The 14,118-nt window shown below is 39.9% G+C and overlaps 1 protein-coding gene across 2 annotated transcripts in view; it reads left to right on the forward strand.

The window, feature by feature from the left end:
- Positions 1–14,118, forward strand: part of col7a1l (collagen type VII alpha 1-like) — a 51,866-nt gene that overhangs the window by 22,592 nt on the left and 15,156 nt on the right. For both annotated transcript variants that reach the window (XR_003296928.1, XM_026327166.1), the window contains exons 3-28: positions 1,648–1,828; positions 2,478–2,637; positions 4,103–4,196; positions 5,321–5,494; positions 5,781–5,944; positions 6,086–6,215; positions 6,336–6,452; positions 6,764–6,919; positions 7,419–7,535; positions 7,684–7,830; positions 7,928–8,047; positions 8,492–8,650; positions 8,908–9,021; positions 9,158–9,307; positions 9,751–9,888; positions 10,268–10,414; positions 10,762–10,881; positions 11,503–11,649; positions 11,797–12,069; positions 12,217–12,356; positions 12,612–12,735; positions 12,982–13,125; positions 13,267–13,454; positions 13,649–13,729; positions 13,827–13,844; positions 13,924–13,950. Coding sequence is in view for 1 of the 2 variants with exons in the window: in XM_026327166.1 (XP_026182951.1) it covers positions 1,648–1,828; positions 2,478–2,637; positions 4,103–4,196; positions 5,321–5,494; positions 5,781–5,944; positions 6,086–6,215; positions 6,336–6,452; positions 6,764–6,919; positions 7,419–7,535; positions 7,684–7,830; positions 7,928–8,047; positions 8,492–8,650; positions 8,908–9,021; positions 9,158–9,307; positions 9,751–9,888; positions 10,268–10,414; positions 10,762–10,881; positions 11,503–11,649; positions 11,797–12,069; positions 12,217–12,356; positions 12,612–12,735; positions 12,982–13,125; positions 13,267–13,454; positions 13,649–13,729; positions 13,827–13,844; positions 13,924–13,950 (3,530 nt within the window). In the remaining variant the exon portion in view is untranslated. The remainder of the gene's footprint in view (positions 1–1,647; positions 1,829–2,477; positions 2,638–4,102; positions 4,197–5,320; positions 5,495–5,780; positions 5,945–6,085; positions 6,216–6,335; positions 6,453–6,763; positions 6,920–7,418; positions 7,536–7,683; positions 7,831–7,927; positions 8,048–8,491; positions 8,651–8,907; positions 9,022–9,157; positions 9,308–9,750; positions 9,889–10,267; positions 10,415–10,761; positions 10,882–11,502; positions 11,650–11,796; positions 12,070–12,216; positions 12,357–12,611; positions 12,736–12,981; positions 13,126–13,266; positions 13,455–13,648; positions 13,730–13,826; positions 13,845–13,923; positions 13,951–14,118) is intronic.

Consider the following 14,118-nt stretch of genomic DNA (forward strand, 5'->3'; position numbering starts at 1 on the left):
CTTTTACAATTATTTATCTGGGTAAAACCTGGACCCAAAGGCTCTGAGTTTCTTAGATTTGTTTTCTCCGATTGTTTACATCTTTTTTCTTGATCTTGTTAAATCAGATTGCAGTAGTGCATCATTATTTCTAAGATTATTTCTTGCTTGGCAGAATTTTCTGCAGCATATGCCGAAGCCACTGAGCTACATCTAATGCATAAATCAATGGTGGTCTAACACAGAGAGACGACCTTTGAGATATCAGCATAGATAACCTTCAAGAAAACCATTCCTAATCCCTCAGCATGTGTTGTTTCCTTATCCTAGGCATGTGGTTCTCACCTGCCAGCCACGACAGACTAAACTTCAAGATAATTGATCTTGTTTCCACCTCAGTCTGTGTCTGTCTGACACAGACCAATATCCAGCTGCTATTTTGCTGAAAGTCCCAACCATGTAATTGTTTGTGCCTTTAGAGAAGAGTGTGAATTAGAAATGTTTCACCCAAAAGTGTATGCTAGAGTTGCTGACTGCCTATATGAGACTAAGGATGGAAAGGATGACCATTGTTATTTAAATGTGTTTGTTGTAGCAGTGATAAAGCCACTATGGTTGAACACTATATTCCGTGTAGGCAAAGATAGTAGTTCTGGCCCAAAAAGGGATCTGGAGTGGTTATTCACAGTGATATTTTGTTTCCTTAGTGCATGGTCAGAGAGGTATAGGTGTGTGAGGGAGAGCATAATGATAGGATGCCATGGGCTGGAGACATATGTCACCCCCAGTGAATCCTGGGATTGCAGCCAAAGGAAGAAGGGCAAGATAACAGAGGAGAGGAAGCTTGGTAATGAAATAGAGGACAACAGAGAAGCTGAGTTATCACTTACAGAACAATCAGTGGTGCCTATCTCTTATTCACTAGCCTAATCAATGGTGTCGTCACCGCGGTTTATTGCATATGTAATGCCAGAATATTGATTTGGGACGGATTTGAAGACTCAGCAGACTTCTCTGTGCAGTGTGTGCATTTGTTAGTACAGTACTTCATACGCATCTGGGAATGTATGCAGGTGTGCCAGTGTATATGTGTGCATGTAGCCAGTGCACCAATGTACCTTTGTGTGTTTCTGGCTTTATAACTCCAAACACCACAGATCTATATGTTAAATGAGTTTGTTTGCTTGAACGAGGGAGCTGACCCTGATTTTGGGTGTGTTTACCTTATTATTCTAAGCATTCCTCATCGCTGTACTCAGATTTTATTGCTAGAGTGCTCAGAATATTGATAGTCTCTTTGGCTCACTTGTGTCTCATTAAAAATTCATGGGGATTTGTGTGGTGCTCTGGCTGCATGACAGACGCAAATAAAGGAGAACTCTCAACATGGTAAAACAAGACTGCTATCTGGTGGACACAGTAGGAATAAACTTTATTTTTTATTTTTTTGTTTTTATGGCTTAATTACCCTAACCCTTTAACCTTTATAAAAAATTACTGTGAGTTTTGTCCAAATTAATTTTGGAAATGAAAGCAAACAGCTGTCTTTATTTTACTTTCATTTCTGTGTCTTTCTGAAGAAATATGTCCATTGTTGAAACATATTTCCTTGTTTGTCCTTCCTTTGTATTCAGGCACATGCTAATTCATCCACTCTTTCCCCCCCAGTATGCAAGACGGTGGTACAGGCAGACATAGTGTTCCTGGTGGATGAGTCATGGAGTGTGGGCCAGACCAGCTTCACCAGCATCAAAGACTTCATCTCAGCCATCATTACCTCCTTCCAAGAGAGTGTGGTGGGAGCCGATGGGGTCCGCTTTGGTGTCACTGTCTTTGGGGATGTCCCAAGGTACAACTCAGGCGTGGGCACAGGTTATCCAAGAATAACACACTTTCAGATTAATCACCATCCATCAACACTGAATTAAATTCATAATCAGCATCAAATCCCTTATGCATCACAAAAGGTTTATTCAGTAAGAGGCTCACTTTTCAATTAAAAAAATTCAAACAGGCTTATGTGGACTTCTTTTTAAATATATTTTAAATCAACATCAGCAGAGCATTGGGACTGTTCATCAGTTGGGGTGTGTAGCTACTGTCTTTATGTTAATTTTGTCCTTAGATTTACCCAGATCCAGATATGATTGAATCCTCATAGTTTTTGGTGACGGTGATACATTAATACAGTTTTCTGGGAGGAGTTTAGAGTCACATATAATACATTCCTCATTATATCCATCCATTGAGCATATCTGGGAGGTTCTATTTCATACCGTTTTTTAGTTATTGCTTTTTGCAGACAGCTTGGAGAATTGTACCGCGCTACACACCACTTCTTAATACCGCTTCTTCTGTTATGAATTAAAGATAAATCATCTTAACTATAGAAAGTATTTAAAAGTTGAAAACCCCTTTACCTCATTTTCTGGTTTTGTATTCATTGTTCCATTATTTCTACTTGATTCAGTTTTTTTCCTGTAATCCTTTGCTTGCAGAATGCGAATTGCTTTGACTGACTACAGTTCACTAAACGAGGTGCTCAGAGCTGTCAGAGACCTACCCTATGAGGGTGGATCCAGGAGGATTGGGGAGGCCCTCCAGTTTTTGGTTGATTCCGTGTTCAGCCCTGCCATCAGTCGAGAACATGCCCCAAAGGTACAGTACTTCAACCAGTTAGATGTGAAAAGTGAACATTTACCTGCTTTTACTGTATTTGTGATATTGTGATATTGTGATTTGCATCCACTGAGTATCAACAGTACTACCAGCTTAGTACATGCACACCAAAAACTGCAGAGCTTTAATCTTTTTAAATGTTCGACAAGTGTGGATACACAAACAACAGGGAAATGACTGATTTGAGTTTACAGCCCACACTGCCAAGACTGGTTCTTCCAGCTGGCCACAGACATGCATATACTGTATGTTCTGGCCCAGTGGACCTTGTGGGGGGGGGGGGAAACAACAAAACAAACTGCTATATCATTTTCACACCACTATTTTTCTTTTGTTATCTGGTTGGAATACAAATTGAGAGTCTCTTTGATAGAAAGTAACAACTGGCAGCAGATTTTTCTTTGCTTTGCTTTGTTGTTGTTTCTTGGGGGAAAATGAAAACGTAAAGGTGAAGGTAATGCATTTTTCACTGCGGACTCAGTATGCTCAGTCGACTAAATGGCTGTCGGTAAGGGATGACTTGTGCCAGCAAAACCAGAGACACTGCAAAAAGTCCAATTAATGGTCAGCAACAGATGGTCAATGACAGAAATTGACTTGCTTCGTCACAGGGTCATCAGAAATGATGCATCCAATCGGTGCTTGTCGTAACCTTGAACTGTAACCCAAATGCAATGATCAAGGATTATTGAACTTAATTAAACTGTTCTCTTACAGCAACTATCCAAATCTACTTTGCTTCCAACAGCTCTCATTGTCTCTCAGCTAAATATCTCTTGACAGATTAATGCTGTCGTGTAGTGTCGGTATAACTCAGCTGGTTAGCATTCCAGTCGTCTCTATATCACTGAGTGTGTGTGTGGGAGATCATCTTGCAGCAGCGCACTTGACATGGGAAGGCACAGTATTGAGGATTAGGCTGATATATTGAATTGTACAGCCAGAGCACATGCAAAGACGCAGCAACATTCTCATTTTGGTGCCTCCTAGTCTCCATCTTCATTGACTGAGTGGTGAACTTTGAATGAACTCAGTAAATATTATTTAATAGGGAAATTATAATCTCAGTTGCAAGCGAGCATTCTTGAATTCCACTTTGTCTTTGGGTTTGATTTATTTAATTATGTATTCAATTATGAGCTAAACCGTGCCAAATGTCCACTGGGGCTTTTATGAGCATAATGTTGTGTGCGAGGATGCTTTTCCGTCACAAACAAAACATTATTTGCCGCATGGGTTGAATCCTCCAGTGGTCAACAATAGGGAAACCTAATGTTTTTGGAATACAAAGCTAGAACCGTAGCAACTAAAGCTGACCTTGCCGGCAATATAATTTTATTTCATGTCGAGTAGAGCCCTGTGTAAGCACTTCAAATTTATGAACTATTCCAGTTTAATATTTGCCTATGATTTGATGCAAATGTTCTGACTCATTTGTGTACAGATTGCTGTTTTAATCACTAATGGGCATTCAGACGACCAGGTTGACGCTGCAGCCAGAGTTGTATCTGACAATGGGATTTCTCTCTTTGCAGTAGGTGAGTCTGGGAGTTGGTTGTGAATTCTTTCAACATCCCCACTGCAGTGGCCTCTTAGATTTTATCCGAGCTCTGCAGGCTTATCTCCAGTGTTTGCAGTTAGAAATTCAAGTCCTGAACATTTGAATTCATTGGATTCAGTGTGGGTATTTCTCTGTGTGTGTTTGTGTGCGTGTGTGTGTCTGAGTACTCTTATGCAGGTGTATGAGTATGTATGTGCAAACATTTACAAGTAGCATTTAGCTCCTATGTTGTATATGTATAGGTGCACACTGCTGTTTACCCACAAGTTTACTTACACATATCTCACCCTCTTTCTCCTACACGCATAAGTACACAAGCCAACAACTTACTCCCCTCAGCCGAGAGCAGGGCAATAATTACCGCTCATTAGCCAATGGTGTGCTAATCGCAGCCATTTTTCTTCAGACGATTTGGTGTCCCCCATCTGCACCTCTGACACAGAGGCCTGCTCCTCTCATTCATCACTCCCACAGAGAAACTCCTCATGCATTTTGTGTACTAGTGCAAAACCGATATACTTGTAGAGCCTGTTTAGCCTGAATAACACATATGTAAGGATATGTAAGTCTAAATGCGTGTTATGTATATCCACACAACTAGTAAGAAAGCATGCACATTGATCGTGTACAACTGCAATCAACTCTAAATGTGAATTACCTCTCCCCAAAGTCATCTGCTTCTGTTAAAACACCATCTTCATTACTTTAAGACTGTATATTTATAAGCTGTTTTTGGAGCCCATCTCTACAAACCAGAGCCTGACAGGCACAGATAATGCACAAAAGTATGTGATACAGTATGCATGCATATCGGTATGTCCATCTTTTCGTAATATACAATAAATCCCTCAGAATGCCACAGCTCCCCCTAGTGCTGTCTATCAGGAATTGTGCAGAAAAAAAAGAAAAAATTTTTTTTTTTTTGTATTTTAATTAACACAAATTCAACATAGATCAAACATCCTGTCATGTGTACAACAGGTTATCTAATCTAATGGTAATTAATTTGTTATTTAAAGACCTGTTTTATGCCTACTCCTTTGCTGTTTGCACTTTGTCCCACACTTTTTCCAATGGCCTTCTTGTCTATCCTGAGACCAGGTGTTACGGGAGCTGATGATTCAGAGCTAAGGAGGATTGTGTCAGAGCCATATGAGGAACATTTATTGCTGGGTCCTAACTACTCTTTCCTGGAAACCATCCTTCCCAAGCTTTCCCGTAGAGTTTGTTTTACTGCCTCTGAACCACCACGTCCTGTGAAGACAATCCAGTATGGTGAGTTTATACACACAATATGAAAGCAAATGTTCTGAGTAATAAAGCAGCCCTCAAAGTGACAGCTGACTGCATTTTTGTATTGAATTGTATTTCACTCTAACGTGTGAAAAGTGTTATCAAAATGAAATATAGTTTTCTATTATTTCATACTATACTGGAGGTTTCTTACTAAAATAAATACATCTTTCCAAAGAATAATTTATATTTTTCCCTCCTCATCTGCATTTCCCTCCCTTCTATGATAAATCTTTTCATCTCATCCCACTTTTTGTACCTTTTCTAGTTGAAGAGCGTATAGTGGGCCCCAGAGACCTGCAGATCAGTGAGCTGGCCCACAGCTCTCTCAGGCTGACATGGACCCAGGCTACAGGTGACGTCACAGGATATCGCCTCCTGGTCACCCCTCTCAGCTCCAGGGGGCACTTCCTCCCCACGCAGCAGAGACAGGTGATGGAATGTGCATATCCATGATGATAGCGGTGTTGCTGCTGAGCTCGACTAGGGCTACAACAAAACTGTAGCATATTACAGTCATTTTCCTACCAATGAATCATCTGAAAGCTCTGCTGTCTTCCATGTATGTAACAGATTGATCTGAAGGCAGATGTGAGCACAGCACTGGTGACAGAGCTGAGTCCTAAAACAAACTATTCCCTCACCGTCTATGCCATCTACCCCAGCCTCATAGGAGACTCCTCAACAGTCACCGTCCAGACAAGTGCGTGCCCATCATCAGCTCCTTTACACATTGAAAAATACAGAAAGGCTTCATGTCTTCTTGTATACTTGTGTTTTTTTTCTTTTTCTTTTCTCTGACCAACAACTTTCTGTCTTTTAGCTCCTTTGCCACAGGTGTCAAACTTCCGTGTTATTGAGGAGGGTCTGTTCTCTCTGCGTTTGGGCTGGACACCTCCTATAGGGAAGCTCAGTGGATTCAAGATCTTCATCCCAAGATGTAAGCTGACGTATGCCAGTGCAGTTATTATTTTACACTGGAACTAAAGCCACATTTATTTAAATGCTTAGTGTAAAAATGTCAAGCCTGTTTTCGGAGTATATAGGGTCATACTGTTTAAACTAGTTCATTGGAGTCATGTTGGATGTTAGACCTCAAAAAAGTTGAAATAGTAACGTTTTGTTGAACGACAGCCATAATTATTTCAGAGTTGGGTTCATCTATTGAGGCAACTTGCATTACAGGTGAATGTTGTTTGGAAGGTATATTTGTTGTGTATTGATTATTTTGGATTTATGATTGCTTTACAGCCAACCGGCCAGGATTCACTTATGAGCAGCTGCTTCCTGGAGACACATCTTCACATGTGATCGACAGCCTGGAGGAGGATAAGAAGTACACTATCAGTATTTATGCTGTATACCCCCAGGGGCCAAGTGAGCCAGTTTCAATTGTGGGCAAGACGTGTAAGTGTTTTGGCTTTAGTCAAAACATTATGATATATTTATTTCCATAAACAGAAAAGCCAAAGACCATGTGAAAACAATTTCACACTCAAATCCCTTGATTTACCTTATGCAACACTTTCACACATGCATTGAGAAATGTGTAAAAGCAAATACCATGATATGTCTGTGGAGATCCTCAGTACCATGATGTAGTACTATGATATATCCACAGTAGGGTGATGTTGTTCTAGAGAGAAATACAGTACCAGTAAGCATATGATGTATAACCTGCAGTAAGAGTCCCATTTAGCTGTTTTTTGTGGTATGCTAGACAACTATCTCTAATGCCATTTTTTTGATTTAGATTGATTACTTTGTTTTATATTTTGTTAGATTACGTTAAACAAACCTTTTTTTCTAGAAAACATCAGTCTATCTTATTACAATGTTTGTCACTATGTCATTTATGTCATTATGATTGTGTATGCATTTCTGAGATTGGTTATATGTTTAACAGTAAAGCTGGTACCAGTTCAACAGTTCCTGGTCCAAAACGCCACCACAGACACTGTCCAGGCCAGGTGGGCACCAGTTAAGGGTGCTACAGGATACCGCCTGACATGGGCATCCCCAGGTACTGTGATAAAATATTTGACTACCTTGTCTGTGTAATGAAGTTAAAATGATTGATATTAACCTTAAAGTATGTTCTAGTATTTTCAGACAAAAAGTTGTAATTTTTTGTGGCATTCGGTTATTCGGTGCTTCATTGTATCTTTTAGATGGCCATATAGAGAACATAAACCTTGGGGACACCTTTAACTTCTACATGATCCAGGGACTCCGCCCAGGCTCCGGGTACACAGTCACCATCAACCCCATCTTTGGAGACATCGAGGGTCCAGTCACCACCTCCAAAGTCAAGACATGTAACTAGACTATCTCACAACACAGTTCATAAATAGACTGATGAGCAGAGAGTGGTTCTGTTAAAGACATACTCTCCCCTCTGGCTGTCTCTGTCAGTGGAAAGCAGTGCAGTACAGACGCTGAAGGTATCTGCTGTGAGCACCAGCACTGCTGTTGTCTCATGGAACAGCGTCCCAGGAGCCACAGGCTACAGACTGGCCTGGGGACCCACACCAGGTGAATTCAGGACTTACACAGTAATGTTCATACGTAAAGTCTAGATCCACCATTGACACATCTCATACATTGTGCACATTTGTATATATTCTTAAGATACAGCATACAGGCCCATGCTGCCTTTCTACAGCAAGTGCAGCACAAAGGACAATTGCTTTTATGTGTGTTTTCACCACTTTTTCTCCCAGTGACTGACTCCTGCTGCTAAGAGCTTTTGAAATGCCACTGCTTTTACAATGGACATATCTACCCTGTCAGGAGGGTGTGACAGGCGGCGTGGGGACTCGCTTTGATGAAATTCAAACATTTTGAAAAGAGGAGAATATTATTTCCAGAGAACAGGGACCTGATGCTGAGCCAGAATTCAAAGAAATAGCAAATCTGAGAAATAACTGAAAAAGAAATAAATCTTACTGTCATTATTAATGTTAATGCTGTTTACAGAGTTTGTTGGTCGGGACCGTCCCAGACAGTTGGCTCTGAACAGCAGCACCACAGAGTACCAGCTGAAGAATGTAGCCCATGATACTGAGTATGTGCTCACTCTCTATGTGCTGTTTGGATCTGTTTTGGGGCCTGGTATCACAGCTACCTTCAGAACTTGTGAGTACTAGTTTTCTGTATGTATCATACACACTCGAAGCACCACTGAGTTTCAGGGGTGATTAGAATGACCTTTCACAGGTGGTAGACTGTGTATTTGAGCCAGAACATGTTGTTTTTCTTGTTCTTTCTGTGTGGAGTCATTTCATTCACCCAACAAAGAGGTTACTTATATATTGTCTAGTGTGTGTGTGTGTGTGTGTGTGTGTGTGTGTGAACACCTACAGACTGTTGATGTACTTCCTACCCTCTCTTAGCTCCTTTGGGCTATGTGTCCAACTTCAAAGTGACATCCTATACCAGTACTTCCATAGATGTTGAGTGGAGTCCCATCGTAGGAGCCACTGAATACAAACTCTCTTGGAACACAGGTAATGTATTTAACTTTGTTTTTTTCTGCTTCTTCAGCTTTGTTCAGGGCCTTTTTATAGATTTTATTATATAAGCCTGTTTTTAACCTTTGTATTCACAATGCGAATATGTGTTTGTCCTCCTGTATTTTTGCAGATGACAGCAGCCCCCAGTCCCATTACCTGGACCGAAGTGTTCTCTCTCATCGTATTGAAGATCTGAACCCACAGACTACCTACACAATCACTATCCGCGCTGTTTACGGCAACTCAGAAGGACCAGAAATATCCTTATCTCAGCTTACAGGTAGAGAATAGAAGTAAGGTCTTACAGTTTATTTGAATTTATCATGATTTCTTTCTAGATTTAAATAGCCCTGTGCAGCTGTGGCCTCACTGTAATTAAATGGGTGGGGACAGTGAAGTTTTTTATCTCATGCCGGGGCACCCTTGTGGTGTCTTTGTTTGACTGACAAGTCATGTACTTTGGAATTCCCATTTTAACCACAGTGTTTGTCATTGTCACTTGTAGTGTGTGTCACTGACTCAGTACAGCTGCTATCATTTTATCACTGTCACTATCAAAGTTTATGTCTCACACCAAGCTGCAGGTGCCAGGTGACCATTTATTCAGTTATTATAATAACTATTATTTTCATTATTGTTGAATTACCATGGCAATATAACATGGTATAAAACTATTCTAAAAAATGGTTCAATCTGATATGGTTATATACTGCTATTTTCTAGCTGCTGTCTCAGACTTAGAACCAATCCAGGCAGTGAGGGGTGTGAAGGTCGTGGATATTGGTGTCAACTCCTTCACTGTGTCCTGGAGGAAATCACCAGTGGCATCTGGGTACAAAATATCTTGGATCCCATTCTTAGGTAATAGACCAAATACTGTCAGTCATGTGTGCATATACTGGCACTCACACCCATGCATCCATGTATGTATAAATGAAGAATAGTTAACTGCAAAAGCACAGTGCCCACACACAGGTTTGACTGGTTGAGTTTAATTAAATGATAAATGGACTTTTTTTTAGCTCCACAATTACATAATATTTCATTCTACTGACAAAAAAAACATTGGCATCATTTTTTAATTACCAGAACTTGTTACCACCACTCTTATCTCTTATAAATGACTCTTGTAACTTGTAACTAGTGGCTCATTCTATGAATGTTTTGGCCATAAATGGGTACAAAACAGTGTTGTTCACTCTCTTATCATCCCTACATGCTGGATTTTATTATGTTCTAGGGGGTGAGGAGAAGTTCCATGTTGTATCTGCTGCTTCCTCCACCTTCACTATCCGCAACCTGCAGGAGAGCTCAGCTTATAAGATCCAGGTGTCCTGTATGGTGGGCAACAGGGAGGGAAGTCCAGTCCTGGTCACTGCACGCACCTGTAAGTCCTGCCTGACCCAAATAGTGAGGAACATTATGAGATGTGTCTTGAATCAGAGGCTTCAGGGAGAAATGTGTACAATTATATGAGACATATAGTGTCTTGAATATAGTAATGTTTTTGATGTAAAAAAGTTTGCCATGTTAAACCTATTATTAGATTCATCCATCCTATAAACTAGTATTTACACATACAATGTACATTAAGACCAAACCATGGTAACTCTCTGCAATTTGTACTGACTACTTTCTACATACTGTGTGACTGAGTATATCGATCAAACATGGCTCTAGATTTTTTCACTTTTCACGTTTTTTATTTTTCATCTGTGGCTTTTTGTCTTTCAGTGGATCTTCCAAAAGTGAATGGCTTTGCTGCCTTGAACACTACAGACAGCAGCACTGTTCTGAACTGGACACGGGTGGCAGGTGTATCTGGTTACCTCCTCTCCTGGAGGCACATCTCAGGTCTGTGGCAAAGCACAACAGACTTTCACCATCAGTTTAGTATGACATTCACATTGATAATCATTTTTAGACAAACAGTTAACCAGGGATTTAATTTCCATACTCTGTACATTTTATTGGATTGCTAATTGAGCCCTGTTGCGAGCGCATTTAGTTTGAAAAATCTTTATTAAACTGAATAAATTCCAAACACTGTGTTTGTCTCAGGGTGGCAGTAGCATGGCACAAGTTTTTACAATCTGTATATAAGCACTCTTATGTTGAAAAGGGTAGTATTTAAAAAAAAAAAAAAAAGACATTCACCAAACTAATTTTCAGATTTGATCACATGTAGCATTGTTACAAGTTTATGCTTGTTTCGCTGGGAAATTGTAATTTAAGACAAATGGCTCAGTTGCAGTGCTGTGTTAGATAGATAATACTTTAAATGATAACACTTTGAAATGCAACACACAAGAAACACATAACATCTTTATACATTGCTGTTCTTAATAAATACCCAGACATATCACATTTACTTTCTTGATCTATTACCAGTCAACTATAACTGGTACTTCATTGTAACCTGTAAAATGTTTGATTAGAAAATCACTATTCTCTGCGTCATGTGTGTCATTTCAGTGTTGGAGACTAAAACTGAGATCCTGGGCCCTGGTTTCACCTCCTATAAGATCAATGATCTCCTGTATGGCAGAACATATATTTTCACTATTAGACCTTTATATGGAGAAGTGGAAGGGCCTATAAGCACTGTGTATCAGAGAATATGTAAGGCATTACTTCAGTCCTTTGGTTTCTCCAGCATCCATGAATCTCTGTCTGGCATTATACAATATGACTCTCTTTCCCTCTTGAGACCTTCAGAATTTCAATTAGATTTTTAAATCTCTCATCTCATGGCTCTTTGCATTTCAGTGGGAGATGATCCTCCAGTAATGACAGCCCAATCTGTGCCAGCCACAGTGGCTCCCCATTCCCCGCGTATCACAACCACCTCCATCACAAACACTACCGTTGCTCATGCACCCAGTAGGACCACCCGGCACCCCATTGCTGTGCCACCAATTAAAACTGTAACCACCCAGAAGCCTCCCAGTCAGCCAAGTGTCACTGAAGCCAAAGCAGCAGCCGTCACCTCCCTTCGATTTACTACATTCAGCGCAGAGACAACAGCTCAACCACAACCAGGTAGTTTAAGAAGATGGCCTGCTGGCTTATTATTTTATGCAGGAGGTATTGTTTTGTAATATGTGCTGATTTATATGATCAAGCAGAGGATTCCTTTATTAAGCACAATAATTAGTAGTGAATGTGTGTGTTTTTCTGTTTTGGCAGTATGTGGTAAGACCAAAGCAGACATAGTATTTTTAGTGGATGAGTCTTCCAGCATTGGGGCTGATAACTTTATCAAGATGAAAGACTTCTTATTCCGGGTGGCCACTTATTTCCCTGTCGTTGGTCCTCATGGTACCCAGGTTAGTCTCTCATTAAAAACTTTCTTTGTACTCCCTCATACTTGCTACATATTGTGGTGAAGATATAACTGCATTTGCATCTTCGGGCTCTTAGTTTGTTTCAGTCATGTCATGGCGTGTAGTATGTCTAAGAAGTATGAATTTGAATAAAAAATTGAATTATGCCTTAAATTTTTATCGAATCAATTTAAAATAATTGGATTACCTGTGGTGATGTTATGATGATGTGTATTTTCTCCATCAATCTTCTCTCAGATAGCTGTGGTTCATTACAGTGATGAGCCTCGAATTGAATTCCGTCTGAGTGACTTCAAAGACAGAAACTCTGTGCTCAGGGCTCTCAGAGCACTGCGTTATAGGGGTGGCAACACCAAAACAGGTTAATGACACTCACATTCACATAAATGTACACACTGCTTTTCCTCTGTTACATTCTAAACAACAATTAGTCCAAATCCCCAAAATATTCAGCAAATCCCCAATTTAGATGAGCTATAAACAGGAGAGTGTTTGGAAATTTTGCTTAATAAAATTACTGAAATAATCTATTATGAAAATAGATGGTAACAGAGGCCAATCAGTTCATCAACTAATAGATTAAACTACCTTTTTTTTATTGACACAGGAAAAGGCATCAGTTACGTTCTGCAGGAACTGTTTCAGGAGTCTCTGGGGATGCGGCCGAATGTGGCCCATGTTCTGGTTCTGATCACAGATGGCCGAGCGCAGGACAATGTGGTGCCACCTTCCAGGATTGCACGTGCTTTGGGTCAGTTTTGGTGAAATTGATGCTAAAGCATTCCAAAGAACATTTCTAATTACCAGTTAAAGTGAAAATGTATCAAAGCAAATACATACAACAGCACCTGGATGATCAGCCTGGATTATCATGTTCTGAATCTGTCTATAGGTGTCAGTGTCCTGGCAGTCGGAGTTGCTAATGCAGACATCGAGGAGCTGAATAAAATAGCAGCACCCACCAGCTACAAGAATATCTTCTATGCACCGACCTTTGATGATTTTCCCTCTATAGAGAGAGAATTTATCATTAACATCTGTAGTGAGGAGCTCCTCTCTGAGTTCAAACTTGGTGATGAGGTGAGACACAAAACTAAGTCAAATGATCAATGAAACTATGTCCGTATGTTTTCTTTTCTTATTTCACTGAGCTGTCATACTTCAGTCAAACTTGTGAAGAAGGCTTAAATAACACTTTATATTAATACATTCAATTTAACATTTACTTGTATTATGTCCATAATGCATTTCTCTTTCTTTATTCTCATTTTCAGTTTGCTCAGTTGGACACCCCGACTGATGACCCAGAGGAGCTGCTTAAACCTCAGGGTCCCTGCACATCCCAGTGTATAAAGGTTGGTACTTCAGAAACAAAATACTCTTCCTCCGTTATCATTCTTCTTCTCTTGTTAATCATCAACTGCTAATTATATTAATTATTCATTTTCCCAGGGCCAGAAAGGGGAAAAGGTGAGTTAATTGGAATATTTACAAGTTCTTGTAAAACCAGTGTGATTTATTTTTAATAATCTCACTGTCATTCTTTCAGGGAGATGGATTTGGTTTTGGAAGTCTGGTATGTTTTGTTCACTACAGTATTACACCTGTTATTTTATAAGCTTTGTCCCTACTAACTTTCCATATATTCTCCCCTGTCCCCTCTGTGTTTGACACTGAAGTGCCATCATGGCTGCTATTATATTATTACTTAGCTAAATTTTTAAAAAAATAACCTGTGGTCTTT

The sequence above is a fragment of the Mastacembelus armatus genome, chromosome 23, assembly GCF_900324485.2.
Source record: "Mastacembelus armatus chromosome 23, fMasArm1.2, whole genome shotgun sequence".
NCBI lineage: Eukaryota > Metazoa > Chordata > Actinopteri > Synbranchiformes > Mastacembelidae > Mastacembelus > Mastacembelus armatus.